The 16,836-nt window shown below is 37.1% G+C and overlaps 1 protein-coding gene across 5 annotated transcripts in view; it reads right to left on the reverse strand.

Annotated features, from left to right (window-relative positions):
- Positions 1-916: 916 nt before the first annotated feature.
- The window catches only part of ANKIB1 (ankyrin repeat and IBR domain containing 1), a 187,113-nt gene continuing 171,193 nt past the window's right edge, over positions 917-16,836 (reverse strand). For 3 of the 5 annotated variants that reach the window (XM_004475711.5, XM_058296987.2, XM_023583858.3), the window contains 5 exons: positions 12,704-12,882; positions 11,690-11,741; positions 7,854-7,968; positions 6,532-6,665; positions 917-6,180 (listed from right to left, as the gene is read on the reverse strand). In XM_004475711.5, the coding sequence (XP_004475768.2) occupies positions 5,440-6,180; positions 6,532-6,665; positions 7,854-7,968; positions 11,690-11,741; positions 12,704-12,882 (1,221 nt within the window). In that variant the 3' untranslated portion in view covers positions 917-5,439. The remainder of the gene's footprint in view (positions 6,181-6,531; positions 6,666-7,853; positions 7,969-11,689; positions 11,742-12,703; positions 12,883-16,836) is intronic. The other 2 variants (XM_004475712.5, XM_058296988.2) reach the window with 1 other exon arrangement.

Genomic DNA, 16,836 nt, shown 5'->3' on the forward strand with positions numbered 1-16,836 from the left:
AATGGCTTAACATCTCCAGCACGTTGAGATGAGGCCTCGTCTCCTGCTGGGTGAGTGCTTGGTGCGGGTAGATTGTCGCCCCCCTGCTACTCTTGCCCCTAACGGCTGCCTCCTCTATCTCCACCCAGCATCCAGTCTCCATAGGGGCCGCCCTAGGGTAATAGGCCTGCCTCTCCCGCGCCTCACCAGAACCCAACCCACAACTTCCCCTTATCTTCTGCCCCAGCCTCCATATACCCCCTGCCAGAATGATAACCTCACCTCTGCCCCTTTACCTAGCAACAGCCTCCAACAACCAATTGGAGGTCGCCTTCAGCTTAAGCCAATCCGCACCCCACACGTCGCCCCTTACCCTTGTACCTCACCCCCAAACCGTCCCCCAGCCAATTAGCGGCCTCCCCTCACATACATTGCCTTATTTGGCTTAGCCTTGCTACCGCCAGCGCCCTAGCCTATATAAACACTTGTCTTCCTCAATAAAGCAGACGCGTTGCCACCACTCTCCGTCTCCGCAGCAATGTTCGCGCCACTGTGCGTCCGCCCTTGACACCGCCCGCTGTCCGCCGTGCGCCCTCACATTACCTCTCCAGTGGCAGCAAGGTACCTCTCAGCATCCAGAGAGAACCAAAGCCCAGGGAACTGCATTTTATTTTGCAGTATTTGGTGCCTTCTGCTACTCCTGCACCCAGCACCTTGTTCTTGTTGCTGGCTGATTGGCTGTGGTAGGGGCCAGGTACGTGACTGTGGCCTGCTCTGCGTTTTTCAGCAAGGCTTTGTGCTCACTTTCACGTGAGAACAGTACTTTGACCCAGCGAAGCTCAATCAAATGAACTTCTCATGTTTTTAATTCACCCAAAGCCCTTAATTGAATAGCAAGGTCCTCATTGCTAATAACATTTATTTTAGGTATGGGGACTTCTTTTTTAAAAAATTCACTTTATTGTGGTAACATATATAACATAAAATTTGCCATTTTGATCATTAAGTATACAATTCAGTGGCATTAATTACACTCATTTATATTATGCTGCCATTACCACCATCAATTAGCAAGACGTTTTCATCACCCAAAACAAATTCTGTACCCATCAAGCAATATTTTGGGACTTTCAGACTCAGCTGTACTGTCTTTTCAGGTAGGGTTGCAGGAATTGCTGACCCCTCATCATGAAAACATTTCTCTGATTGCAAGCATACCTCTCACAACTAAGCCTCTAAATATTTACTCTTATTCATAAATAGGTAGGACAGTGGGGAACCCTTACTTGTTCCTGGCCCTTAACGATCACTTGGGTGAGAACATTCATTACCAGATCTCAGGGTCTCTTCTTATATTCCTGAACTTTGTCCATGGTTCCTCTTCCAGAAAATCATGTCCTTGTCAGCATCCCATCCCTGTTGCCAAAACTGTTGGGCCTGGGATTGATTTTTCCCTATGATAAACCAGTAGGTCAGCCTGTCGGTTTCATTGATGCTGACAAAAGACATAGGGCTCCTGGGTTAGAGGCAAATGCTCTTATCACTGATGGCACAACAGACAGTAAAGACACCAGAATGTTTCCATCAGTTCCCCTTGTTCCCAGTTCCACAGGGGCAATGCAGTGGGCCCAGATGGTTGCCAAGTCTGCAGCAGGTTTATGTTGTAGTGAGGAACCCACTGTTTTTATAGAAAGCAGTTCAGCCTGTTCTTTGTCTGGGAAGATGTTACTTTATCAAGGTTACCAGCTGAGTAAACTGAGAAATGGCCCAGGTAAAATTGCAATCAGGGCCTTGCTAGAAACACTGAGCAAGATGTGTAGAAGCATAGGAGGCCCAAGGAGGACCGTCTCTTCCTAGATTTGTCCCTTTCTATTTTGTTTGTCCACTCTTTCATGTCTATCTCTATAAAACTGCCAGTAAACGGATGCCTCTTGCAGGCTAGGCCCTTGTGCAATAGATGATAAGATGGCTGGCTAAGAGATGCAGTATAGCCTTATCAAAAATATTTACTATTACAGTATTAAAGACTGTAAAGAATGAATTCCTTCACAAGTTTAGCCAGCCCTCAGTTTATCAGCCACCTGTCAGTCTTAAGTGAAACACAGAGGTAAAGGAGACTTTTATGGCCCATCTTTCTTTGAGTTATGACTGCAGCCAGTTCCTAAACATAAGGGACTATCACATAATACAGTCTAGAAAGGTCCACTTATATCTTCCTAGACAGAAATCTACTATTCTGGTGAGAAAGTTAGAACAAGGAGAACACCCAGTAAATTCATAACCAATGCTGAGATAAAACTGCTACTCAGTCGAAGAAAATGTTTTTCCTATGGAGTTTTTATTTCAGCTTAAAAAAAAAAAGTTTAACATGTAATACTTAGATTCCAAAATTTACTTCTTTAGAGATATACTATCTGTAACTGTTTTTCAATTCTTAACAGGTAAGAAGGGAGAGAATCAGTGGCTGTGACAAATAACATTTAAAGAACTCATTGTATGCATATTGGTAGTGAAGCTTCAGCTCCACACAATGAAAAGCATAAATAAAATGACATGACTTTAAAAGATTATCACTGGGATGCTCCATGAAGCACCAACTGGTGGCCTGGAACTTGTGTGTGTGCACAGAAGTTCAGATGCCAAGGCTGTTCTGGTAACTAAGAAGGAATGGAATAATAAAAATGGATAGAGAGGCAGGAATTTCTGTTCATCTAGCATAAAAAAATTTCCCTGTCCTAAGCAACTTCACAAACCATCACAAAATCATAACTTTTTGTGTATTTCTATTAGAGGTTTCATGGAAAAGTTTGAACATTTTCTCCTGAAAGATATAGTGATGAAAATAAAATGAGCATTGGAGTCACAATGTTTTAACACATTGTCATGCACTATTTTGGGGTTAATCATTAGGGTATAAAATGCTCAGTGAGTGGTCTAGTGTAATCAATTACACGTAAGAAGCAAATTCATCCCATCATATGGGAGGGAATTTAATTTGATGAAACTCAGCTTCCTGACTTGATTAAAATGAAGTCCATAATGTAATGAGACAAAATGGAAGTAGTTTAAGTAATAAATTTTAATCAAAGAATTTTACATATTATTAACAGCATTCATTTGGCCAAACATCTACACGTTTGTAGAATTCTACTGTATATAAAGTGGGAATGTATCAAGTAGAGACTATGAAAGTGCAAATAACAAGTCAAGGTTAGATTAATTTTTTTTTTACATTATAAAATTAACTTGTTTACAAAATAGGCTTTGCCAAATGTTACTTCTGAATTGCTAAAGTCAATGACTATGTTGTTGTTTAAAATATGTACCGAGGAAATACAAACTGGATAATGATCATTTTCATGCTCAGGAGAGAACAGCGCAGAAACAAAGGATACTGGCACAAGGTCAAGGAAACCAGAACCCACCACTACTGCCTTCACACACAGCACTCTTTCTCACCTTATTGCAGCTTTGCAAGATGTCTCAATGTGACACAAAGACTCTTTCTATTGAAAAAATTACAACTTGGTCTAAAAACTTATTGGTGTTATTTTTAATCCAAAATAAATTTGTAAAAAAATCCTTTAATGGACTATTTCAGTTTAATATACAGTAATACACTGTAGATAAAGCTAATATTTTCCCAACTAACTGTAGTAAAGATTGATGCCAATGCTTCTGATAATTGGGGAAATAAAAACTAATGTGTACTTGTGATATCCACGGCATAGGAGCAATTTCCACACAGTTTATTCCATGGGAACCTGAGGAATATTAAATACTTTAATATAATGTCCTAGCCATATGAATCCAAAGATTTCAAAAGCAAGGTTGGGAACAAAGAAATAATCAAAACCATAATCACAACTCAGGTGGATAGTAATACTAATTTAATCTTTTATCCAGCCCAGGACTTGCCTGGAGAAACACGGTACTGAAATTTTGGTATCTGTAGATTTCTGGGAAAACATTTAAATGGAGTGTTGCATATCTATCTTGCTTATGTTATACTAGTTTTGATAATATGTAAGTAAAACAGCCATTCCAACAGTTTACTCTAGTTTTAATTACACACTGTACCAATTTATCTTAATTACAACAAAGACCAATATTTTCTTCACAGTAAGACACTGATAACTAGGAAGGTGATTTGTTTCAACACTAAACATAATCACACAACAAATGAGTATTGTGCAATAGAACAAACACATCTCAGCATTTGCTATTTAGGCAAACAAACTGATTGAACATTTAGTTGTTATATTTACTGTAAAGGCAAGGCCATGGGTGGTTTTATGGAGGTCTTTGCAATTCATAGCATAGTTACTTCAGAAGAGACATTGAAATTTGAATTACTCACTTATTTAACTGGCAACTATCCATTTAGGTTAGGCAAAGGCACAGTAACATGTTGCGTAGGATGTTTTATTCAACTTTTTAATAATTGTGGGATTTACTCTAACTCATGAAAACTCCACTTTTTTTCTATTTTATAAAACACCATTAAAAGTAATTGCACCCATTAGTAATTAGAATGCACTGTAAAATTGTGAAAACAAAGAACTATGATTGCACTTCCAATAAAGTGTCTCTTAAAATACAGCACCGCTGTTGCTAATCAACTGTATTTTAATTATTAAAATAAACTGTATTTAACAGCAGCATTAGGTTTAGTTAATTTAAGCTACAGGCTACATTTTTAAAAAATGCAGTCTCCCTGGCAACGAAAGCCCCTTAAATTCTGAAATATCATTGCTACCAAGTGGCACCTTTTACTTCCGAAAATGGTGAAACTGCTTCGGGGCACTCTAGGACACGGCACACCAAAACACCTTGTTAGTCAGCGCACTAGTCAGAGTTTGGCACAATTGGACTGTAAATAGACATAAAAAGAAATCTTTGAATCATGTGAAAATTAAAACTAATTACAATGTGGTAGATGCAGCACTAAAAAGAAGCACTGGATACACCAATTCACACTGCTCAGACAAAAAGGAAGGAAATAAAGTTTTGGAAGAGCATAAAAAGAGATTGAGGAACAAAATGTTATTAGATCTCTCCAAAGTCAACTCCTAGAATGAAAAAAAAAAAAAAAAGGAAAACCACCCAAGGATTAGGCAGTAAGCCTATAATTTAAACGTTCAATTTAAGTATTACCAACCTTAGGCTAAACAGAAAACTGCATTTACTTACACTGTGGAATATAACATATTTATTCCATTTGAATTTCTCTCTCTTTTTCATGCTCTTCTTTGTCAGCAAAAAAGGGGAAAGCTATCCCATTAAATACAAAAGAAATTCCCTGTAAGGTTAAAATGGAAAACGAAGCTACCATTCAAGGGAACTCCTTTCATATGTTTCTAATGTTAGTGGTTTATAATCGAGTTGGAATTAAGTGGATCAAAGTCTCTGTAATGCATATTCCACCTAGTGTTCCATCTGTACCTGGGATTTTGCAGTTCACACTAAATGTATTTGTTCAGGCCAGTCACTTGAGGTTTGAGGTGCTTGACTTGAGATATCTAAACCATCCCCCTTGCTGGTTTCCTCCTCACCACTGTTGACATGAGATGTTGCTTCCCCAGCCAGAATATTTTCATCCAAAGAATTTTCTTCTTCTATTTGGTGTCTTCTATCTTCACTTACAACAGCATCTTCAAAAACTGAATCTTCTTCTGGTTGTACCTGTTCCACATCCCTCATATATTCTGACTCATTTTTGACACAGGGTAGCTGAGAATCTGCACTGACCTCAGTAGTTGCTGGAGGAATCAGGGCAATACTCTGAGGGTTCATGTCGTGAAACCAAGCCATGATGTTGCCAAGAAGATTGTCACTGATGTTGGGGTCCTGGCCAGCTGTGTTGGGATCACTGGATGAGGGAAAGAATTCACTTCTTGATTCACTGAGAGGGTGTGAACTAAGGGTATCAGTTGAAAACGGGTCACTTTCTGCCCCTAGTCTTATGAGGCTGTCACCAAGTTCCAACAGCTCAGAGCTGCTCAAAGCAGCCCGAGGGCTACCTGTATTCCTAGGCACCGAGTCCAGCCTAGAAGGTAAAGAAGTGCCTATAGCTCCTAAGGATGCTTCATTACTAAGGAAGTCTCTAGTGTCTTCATCCATGGTCAGCCCAGACTCTTGCAGTGATAACTGTATTGCGAGGAGGATATTGGGATCATCTTCATCTAAGGAACTCAGAGCCTGAGGCAATAGAAAGTAAAACCATTTTAAAATTTGACTAAAGGAAAAATGATTTAACCCAATGTGGTTTACAACCTTTCCTTTACCAAACAGAAAACTGATTACTTCTATTTATATGGGAGAATTATTTCATCCACTTAAATCTTATAATTTTCTCCATGCCCATGTTAAAAGAAAAAAAAAGATGCTTAAGAAAAACCTGAAATGCAAGAATCTTTTTTCCTAGCACATCTTCAAAACAAAGATTTTAGAATGGAAAGAAGAAGGAAAGCAATAAAAATAAAAATAGGAAACCAAGCTAAACAGGAAGAGAGCAAAAGCTTGGACAGTGAGGCTGTCTGGGAAAGCTACCTGAAGAGAGTCCTGGTTTTCTGAGCGACTGGCAGGGGTGTAGTCACGCAGGGAAGAGCTGTGCAGCACACTCATAGACGCAGAACTTACTACAGAGGCGCCTGGTCTGCGGCTGCTGCCACCTTCTGGGGTATCTGTGTCAAAAGCAGGTGGTACCAGAAACAATGGGCAAGTAAGATTGATTTCTTTTACCCATAAGGCGTTTTAATGGCGATTTCTCATTCATTCAGTGCTGGCGGAAACTTTTGTCTAACCTTCACTTAATCTTTCAGTTATTTCTCATCCATGTTTGACTTACCATAAGCAACAATATATATCTAAAACTATTATTTCAAAGCCATGTTTTAACTCCTGCATTGCTGCTTGCAACATATATAGTTCTATTCACAAACCTAAGTGCTACTATTCATTTCTCTTTTTTCTTAAGCAATAACAAAGGCTTTTTTGTTTTTGGATTTATTAAAATTAAAACATTTGGGTCATAGTTCGTGACAAATGTTTCACAACAATGCAAGGTGGTGGTGGTGGGGAGATGTATGGGAGCCTTGTGTGATGATATGCATGTTTGTTTTGTAAATTCACAAATTTTACTATACTTTTTGTTTATGTTCATGTATGAATGACATAGTTCAATAAATTTTTTCTAAAAAAATTTATTTTTTTATCTAAAGAAAAAGAAATATTAGAAAAAGAATAAATAATTGCATAAGACCAATAAATTAACATGAAAGGAGAAAAAAACCTGGGGAATTATAATAACCTGAAAAGCAAATCTTTAGTCCCATTGACCCTGATTTATTGATGATCTGCTGACATAGTTTCAAGATTTTTAGTTAATAATGTAACATTTAAAAGTTGAATGATTAAAATAATTTATCTCTAAGTACTAGAAATTCTCTTATAAAGAATGTTCATAGGTGAATAGAGGCTAGGAGAAAAATATTCCATGAACACAATAATAGTATCAATTTACTGAACGTTCACTAGGTGCTACATATATAGGGTTTTAGATGCATCGTCTCAATCCTCACAGTGAAGCTTCAAGGTAGCATCACAATAAACCTACAAGGTGGCAGTATTATTGCTTCTGTATAATGAAGAAATGGGAGCTTAGAGAGGTTAAGTGACCTGAATAAAGTTACACAGCTAATACAAACAGAGATCGGGGATGAATCCACAGCCCATGTTTCTAAGCCCCCTGTTCTAATGTATCCTGGGACAAGAGAAAGTTTTACACATTTATTGTAAGTCTAAATTACAAACTATTTCATAAACATTTAAATGAGTCAGTCTCATAAAACACAGCCAACCCAAATGCTTACCTAAAGTGCTTTCACTTGGCTCTTCAGGGTCTGGAGGATTCCCGAGCAGACTGTGCACATCTCCTCGACGGCGTTGTTGTCTGTGCCTCCTTCGATACTGAAATTCAGCATATTCCTGCATAAACCAAAGGTTATAAAATACAGAAGAGCATGCAAGTTTTTATGCAAATAAAACAAACACACTTTTTTCCCAGGGGAAAAAGTGTGATTTTATACATATATTATAAAATCACTTGGAGAAAGAAACTTCAAGTATTGCCATGCCAAGGAACAGAAAAGGTAAAATGGAAAAAGAAAATTGTCAAATAGCCATTATAATTGTCTAGATAAATTGGGAATACTTGCAAGCCCCATGCTGTATCATAACTGGCCTTACTTCATATGTCTTATGATTTCTAGGGTCTTGTTATTTAATATCACTAATAAAATAATAATTTTACTAATATAAGTTGGCTCTTCTTAGAGGTGTACGTTTGAAAAAGTGACCATGATATATGCAACAGAACAACAACAAAAGAATACACACTGTTTAGTATCTGCCAGATTGTTGTATTTTTGTATTCTTTTGGACTGACACATTCTATACTCACAAGCCACATGACTAGATTAAAATAAAAATATTAGGTTTGTTTTAAAAGAAGAAGTTATTTGGCTTCCTAATTGTATATTAGACAAGAAGTGGGGTTATCTACAACGCAGACAGGGGAAATGTGTTCTATTTAGCATATGGGAAGAACACAGATTTTGATGGATGTCCCCAAGTCTGTTTTACATTTCCAACAACAGTTTAAATGGATCTGCTGTGACCAAAGACTATTACCAAAGGCCTGGGACTACCTGCTACCTGAGTAGGAATTTACTTTTCCACATTTTAGTGACAGAAGAATAGAAAAGAGGTCAGCATAGCAGTGTAATTTTGAGAATTATAATAGAAACTTTCCATGATAAACACTAAAACATGAGGTTTATTGATTATCCTGGTTACCCAGAATATTCAATATGCTTATACTGTCAAAGTACTAGGACTAAGTGAAGACAAGGTTAACATCATATCATTTTGGTTAAATTTATTTAAACTTATTTACCTAAACACACTCTAATATGAGGTGGGAAGTACCTTACCAGATTAGACACCAATCAAGGGAAAATACTACAGGTGCCCCAAGGGTGCGCAAGGGGTTATTTAGATTCTTTAAAATTTTCTGTGGAACAGGGGCATCATTTCCACATTTCCTGGAGGCCCATGACCTCAAATGAGATGACCTGTTATGTATTATGGCTCAATGGGTCATCATATTTCTTAAGCAAATTGACATGAAAAGTTTATCTCAATACAAGTTTTAGGGAGAATTTGTTTACTTTGTAGACTTGACAATGTTACAAATTTATTCTCAACTAAATAAACTATTACTGACCACTGAATATACATATTTCCAATTTAAGAAAACATAGTGATTTAAAAACAAGTATGCAAATATTTCTATTTTGATAGAAAATCCATGATATTCTCTCACAACACAACAGGCTTAAAAAACAGTTTTTGTAAACTTAAATTCATATGAAAATTTCCAAGGAGTCCTAAGATCTAAACATATGAAAAGGCTACAGTTAGGATACTATAAATAACTTGAGTGTTAAGGCTACAGAGTAGATTGAAAAGTTCTAGGATTTATAGGGAAAAACATGCTAGACGTTTTTTGTTTTAGTTTCTGTTTTTGTTTTTGTTTTTAAACAACAGCTACAATTTATTGGGCACCAATTTTGTCAGTGACTTACCTAGTTCCTTAATCCTTCCAGAATTCCTGTGGGGTAGGTATCACCACCCATATTTTAAAGATGAGAAATTAAGGAAGAATACAGCTTAAGTTCTTTGTAAGTTACAGAGCTAGAACTTATATGAATCCAGGTGTTACTCTTTCCCCTGCATTCTACTGCCTTTGAAGTCATATTGAAGTCATATAAAACAAAGTCATATAAAACAAACATATAAAACATATAAAATAAATATTTGTTCCCTTAAAACCAATTTTACTGAAAAAAATATAAATTCAATCCAAAAGTCTATTGGCGTTTGGCAAAATTAATTTTTTCATCTTCTGTATTAGGCAAAGAATGAATAGATTTAAATATAGTTTTGGTAGCTACTTGATATTCAGGAACACACATACAGAATGTGAAAGTTTCAAATTATGTAGTAATTTCTTAGATTTGCAATAAGGTTTACATAAAAACTTGGTGTTTTAATGTGCCAAAGACTTTAAAGAATAGAAAAATAGTGAATTAGATAATATTTGTAAAATTTATCAAGTCACAAAGTAAATTTAAGGAGGAAATGTTATCTATACTTTCATAATTTTCAATCTCTGGAGAAAAAAGTGCTCAATAATTTTATGTATAAATATTCATATGTGGGGTGGCAAGTCTTCCTATTCATTTCTAAATGAAGCTAAGACAGTCATATTAGTAGATTCTTAAGTATTCAATGTCAAATGCTTCAGCACTCCTAAGGTCACTGTCAGAGCTGGAAGCTGCAAAATGATGCATACATGATTGTGAATAGATTGGTAAAGATTTTATTTATGATAAAATATGTTTCTACCTTGAAATACTAACATTTTTACATTTTTAAAAATTTAAATATCTGAAGCTCGTTTATTCTTCTTTTTAGGTAGAAATTTATGACAATATATCCAAAGCTGTGACTGTATTATAACAGAAATAATAAGTGTAAGATTAGGTAGAGAAAAAGATTCATAATTTGGTTTACAATAAAAATTTCATTAGTTTTAACTTTTTTTTTTCAATTTACTTAACATTTCCATATCAGAAATCTAAGCACACTTTGTTCCCCTCAATATTTTCTTGGATATATCTACTAATACAAAAGGCTACAAGGTGATTGCAAGTATCCTCAGCAGCTGAAAAGAGAAAGGATCTGATTTAAATAAGCCACGGTCATTTTTGGATAACAATTTCACTGTTTTTCTTACAGAAAACACATAAGCTATAAGTATAAACAAAGTTTTGCCATTTGCTCTGATCCCCTCCAACAATTAAGCTAAAAAGTTATAATAATATAAACATTGAATGGACTACTCTTTCATAAAAAACAAGGGAGTATGCAGAAGTAGAACTGCTAAATCAATTTCAAATTAGACTCAGTGATGACAGTGGCAATTTAAATCTTGGAAAAAAGCAATATAATTAAGGTTTTTACTCTAATTTTTATTTTGTAGCTACCTTTCAGCAGGCTACTTGCAGTATTAGTATTTTAAATATTTTTAAAACATTTTCGAAAAGTTGTATCAATAGCAAACAAGCTAAGAGTAGTGTGAAAATCCTAAAGGGAAGTAGAATGCAACCAAGAAGCAAATTTCCTTCTGCATTAACATTGTTAAGGTCAGCTTTCTGCTTTAGCAATTAATTACAAATCAATTCTCTTAGGTTGTTGTAATAACATTATAAAAACAGACTTGTTTCTTTATATTTTTTAATAGACTGAAACAATATTACAACTAGAAATATTCTAACATTTCTAACAAAATTTATATCTCTACGAATAAATTGGAATATATTTTCTAAAAACACATGCTGTAAATTTGCCTTAATTTTGACTTTTCAGTAATTAAAAACAATAAAAGGGGATGCCTTTAATAATGTGATAAGAATCCAATATGGTATATAGCTCTATTGAGAAAGTTTTGTTACAAAATAAAGAGAAAGCGTAGCTGACAATCTCAGTAGGATTTAAAGTACACGAGGGAACAAATGCAAGCAGGACTGCTAAGGAAAAATACAATTAAAAAAAAAAAAAAAAAAGCCCCAAAAGCAATTACCTCAGGTGATGCAAATCCTAAATATTCCCAATCCCATGTTCCACCAGCAAAGCTACAAAGAAATTAGACATACCATTTGATTTATTATTAGTACTACAAAGTGCGAACAATCAGACCCTTGTGCCCTCTGAACATTACTTTTCATTCCTCTCTTTGGAACATGCTTAAATAAAGTAAATCAACTATAAAAATATATTTAAAATGACCACCTTTTTTTCTTTCAAATTCTAAATTGTTTTATGTTTGTGTGAAATGATGGAAAAAAGTCAACATATTATAACAAAGTATTTCATGATTGCTTCTAATTATTTATGTAAAAATGGGGTCAAAGGAATTTCTATTGTCTACAATGATTATAAGAAAATATGGTTCAATTTATAATGGCAAAAGCAGTGTAAGTATCTGAAATAAAACAACCAAAACTCAACTGTTCTTTAATGGATTATTTACATCACTTGAATAAATTTACTAATATGAGATTTCAAATGTTTTCTCAATCTTTTACCATATAAAGACAGATATGCTTATCAAGTTGGCAAGGTTTTCAACTATTACATCATAAGATATGTATACTACCATATCACTACATACCACTGAGCCACATCAGCTCCCCTGAATTGGTTTTTTGTTTGTTTTCCTTGCTATTTTGTTTTTGTTGTTGTTTAGGAGGCAATGGAACCAAACCTGGGACCTCTCACGTGGGAAGGAGGCACTCAACCACTTGTGCCACACACATCCACTCCCAGAATATTCTTTCAATTGAGTTTACCCAAAGTGTGAAATTAACCTAGCCCAATTTAGTCTGAGAAACTACATAAGGACAAACTAAAAATAACAAGAAAAATAGAAACAGCACCGGGGGAAATTACTAAAAACAAGTTAACTTTTATCAGCTATAGCTCATCCTAAGTTCAAGTAACTACTTAGAATGTGAACTCTAGTTGGATGAAAAAGAAAACTGCTGGCATGTGTGGAAGAAGCTAGGATGATTTCCACAATGTACATCCTTTTTACCTGCGCCTTGGAGCTTCTGGAGAGTCAGCAGGAGCAACTCCTCGAGCCACAGATGCCAAGAACTCCTGCCTCTTCTGCTGTACAAGGCATGCCGCCTTGATGATCTTGTGGCGGGGTGTGCGAAGATAAGGCCTATTGACTTTTTGTGCAAGGTCTTCAGTGACCATCTCTAGGTCTGTCTATAGGAAAAGAGAAAAAACGAGATTATAGGCTAAGGGGGTTAGTCAAGAGTAAACACAAGTCTCTGGTTTCTCAGTAAAATTTGAGTCTTTTGAAGTAAGAAATTAACCCCAAACTATCTAAAGTGTATAATCCATGGTTTTTAGTATAATCACAATGTTGTGCATTCATCACAAAAATTTTAGAACCATTTCATTACTCCAAAAAGAAAAACTCTATACCCCTTAGCATGACGTCCCCAGCCCTATATAACCACTAATCTAATTTCATCTTTATAAATTGATTTATATTTACATTTTTTATAAATTGGCTCATATGTTATACAATATATGTAGCTCATAGTAGCACAATCATACGGTATTTGTCTTTTTCTGTGACTTCCTTCACTCAACATAATGTCCTCCTGATTTATGTTTTTATATGCTTTCTGACTTTGTTTCTTCTTATAGTTGCATAATATTTCATTGTGTGAATACATCACAGTTTATCCATTCATTGGTTGATGGACATGTGCGTTGTTTCCAACTTTTGGCAAGCGTAAATAATGCTGCTGTGAACATCAGTATATACTGATGTGTCACTGTGTCACTGCTCTGTCACTGCTCTCAGTTCTTCTGAATATATACCCAGTAGTGGTAAAGCAGGGTCACGTGGCAAGTCTATATTCAACTTCTTTAGGAACTGCCAAATAGTCCTCCACAGTAGCTGTACCATTCTACATTCCCACCAACATTGAGTAAGTGTTCCTATCTCTCCACATCCTTTCCAACACTTGTAGTTCTTTTTAAAATGGCCATTCTGATAGGTGTGATATCTCATTGTACGTTTGATTTGCATTTCCCTAATAATTAGTGATGCTGAACATTTTTTTCATGTGTTTTTATCACCATTTGTATTTCTTCTTTGGACAATTATTTATTTATGTATTTTGCCCATTTTCTATTGTGCCATTTGTCTTTTTATTGTGGAGCTGTAACATCTTTTTTTTCTTTTAAAAAAGATTTATTTATTTATCGCCCCCCTGCCCCTATCGCCGCCCCAGTTGTCTGTTCTCTGTCTATTTGCTGTGTGTTTTTCTTTGTCCGCTAATGTTGTTGTCAGAGGCACGGGAATCTGTGTTTCTTTTTGTTGTGTCATCATGTTGTGTCAGCTCTCCGTGTGTGTGTGGCGCCATTCCTGAGCAGGCTGCACTTTCTTTTGCGCTGGGCGGCTCTCCTTATGGGGCGCACTCCTTGCGCGTGGGGCTCCCCTACACGGGAGACACCCCTGCGTGGTAGGGCACTCCTTGCGCGGATCAGCACTGTACAGGGGCCAGCTTCACAGGGGTCAAGGAGGCCCGGAGTTTGAACCGCGGACCTCCCATGTGGTAGACGGACGCCCTAACCACTGGGCCAAGTCCGCTTCCCCTGTGCTTTTTGTTATATCATCTTGTTGTATCAGTTCTCTGTGTGTATGGTGCCATTCCTGGGCAGGCTGCACTTTCTTTGGCGCTGGGCAGCTCTCCTTATGGAGCGCACTCCTTGTGTGTGGGGCTTTCTTACGCAGGGACACCCCTACGTGGCAGGGCACTCCTTGCGTGCATCAGCACTGCGCATGGGCCAGCTGCACACAGGTCAAGGAGGCCTGGGGTTTGAACTGCGTACCTCCTAACCACTGGGCCAAGTCCACTTCCCAACATCTCTTTTTATATCATGGATATTAAACCGTTAGTGGCATGTGATTTTCAAATATTTTCTCCTAATGAGTTCGCTGCTTTTTCACCCTTTTGATAAAGACCTGTGAGATGCAAAAGTATTTAATTTTGAGGAGCTCCCATTTACATATTTTTTATTTTGTTGCACACGCTTTTGGTGTAAGGTCCAAGAAACCACCACCTACCACAAGGTCTTTTTTATTTTTTATTTTTAAAGATTTATTTATTCATTTCTCTCCCCTTCCCCCCGCCCCCCTGTTCTCTGTGTCTATTTTGCTGCTTCTTCTTCTTTGTCCACTTCTGTTGTCAGTGGCATGGGAATCTGTGTTTCTTTTTGTCGTGTCATCTTGTTGTGTCAGCTCTCCGTGTGGGCAGTGCCATTCTTAGGCAGGCTGCACTTTCTTTCATGGGGTGCACTCCTTGCGTGTGAGGCTGCTCTATGCGGGGGGACACCCCTGCATGGCATGGCACTCCTTGCGTGCATCAGCACTGCGCATGGGCCAGCTCCACATGGGTCAAGGAGGCCCGGGGTTTGAACCACGGACCTCCCATGTGGTAGACAGACGCCCTAACCACTGGGCCAAGTCTGCTTCCCAACCACAAGGTCTTTAAGTTTTCTTCTAGTAGTTTTATATGTTCCTGGCTTTTATATTTATGTCTTTGATCCATTTTGAGTTGATTCTTGTATGGGGAGTGAGATAGGGGTTCTCTTTCATTCTTCTGGTTATAGAGTCCATTTCTCCCAGCACCATTTGTTGTAGAGACTGTTTCGTCCTGTTAACATGACTTGGTATGTTTGTCAAAAACCAGCTGGCCATAGAGGTAAGGGTTTATTTCTGAATTCTTAATTTTATTCCACTGATCAATGTGTCTATCTTTATGCCAGTACCATGCTATTTTGACCACTGCAGCTTTGTAATATATTTCAAGGCCAGAAGTGAAATTCCTCCCATGTTACTCTTCTTTTTTGGAATGCTTTTGGCTATTTGGGTACACTTTCCCTTCCAAATGGATGTGGTAATTGCCTTTTCTATTTCTGTAAAGTAGGCTATTAGAATTTTGATTGGTACTGTATTAATCTATAAATCAGTTTGGGTAGGATTGACATCTTCTCGATGTTTAGTCTTCCAATTCATGAACATGGAATGTTCTTTCCATTTGTTTAGGTCTTCACTGATTTCTTTTAGAATTGTTTTGTAGTTTTCTGCATATAGGTCTTGTACTGCTTTGGTTAAACTGATTCCTAAGTATGAGTCTTTTTTTGCTGTTGTAAGTGGAATTTGTTCCCTGATATTCACCTCAGTTTTACTTCTTCTTTCCTGTTTGGATGACTATTTATTTTTTCTTGTCCTATTGCTCTAGCTAGAATTTCTAATACAATGTTGCATAATAATGGTGACAGTGGACATCCTTCTCTTTTCTTGATCTTAGAAGGAAAGCTTTCAACCTTTCCCCATTGAGTATGATTGTTGGCTGTGGATTTTTCGTATGTGCCTTTTAGCATACTGAAGAATTTTCCTTCTATTAATATTTCTATCTTTGAAGTGTTTTTATCAAGAAAGGGTACTAGATTTTGTTGAATGCTTTTTCTGCATCAATTTAGTTGATCATTTGTTTCTTTCCCTTGAATTTGTTAACGTGGTGTATTATTTTGATTGATTTTCTTATGTTGAACCAGCCTTGCTGTATTAGTCAGCCAAAGGGGTGCTGATGTGAAGTACCAGAAATATGTTGGCACTTACAAAGGGTATTTATTTGGGGTAGAAGCTGAGAGTGACAAGGCCCTAAAGAGTCCAACTCAAGGTTACTTCCTCACCAAACTCTGTTGCCACATGCTGCAGCAAGACAGTGAGTGATATCTGCAAGGGTTTAGCCTTCCTCTTTCCTCTTAAGGCTCCATGGACCCAGTTTCTTCTGATCTCAGTTGTAGGCTGGGGGGGGGGGGGGGGCTCATTTCTTTCCAGGGCCTTCTTAGCTGCTCAGGGCTCTAGTCTCTTCAGCTGCAAGCTATCAGGCAAATGGCTCATTTCTCTCTGGAGCCCAGTTTTCTCCTCTGCCATATCTATGAAGCTCTCTCTATTTCTGTGTATCTTCTTCTGTGTAATAAAAGCCCTTATCTTAATATAAGTTAATCAAAGCATCTCAGCCGACTCTAATACAATCAAAGGGTATCACACTCAGAGGAATAGATCAATTTACAGACATAATCTCTTTTTTTTGGAATTCATAAATCATCTCAAACTGCCACACTTGCATAGCA

This window comes from Dasypus novemcinctus, chromosome 5 (genome assembly GCF_030445035.2).
Source record: "Dasypus novemcinctus isolate mDasNov1 chromosome 5, mDasNov1.1.hap2, whole genome shotgun sequence".
In the NCBI taxonomy this organism is placed as follows: Eukaryota; Metazoa; Chordata; class Mammalia; order Cingulata; family Dasypodidae; genus Dasypus; species Dasypus novemcinctus.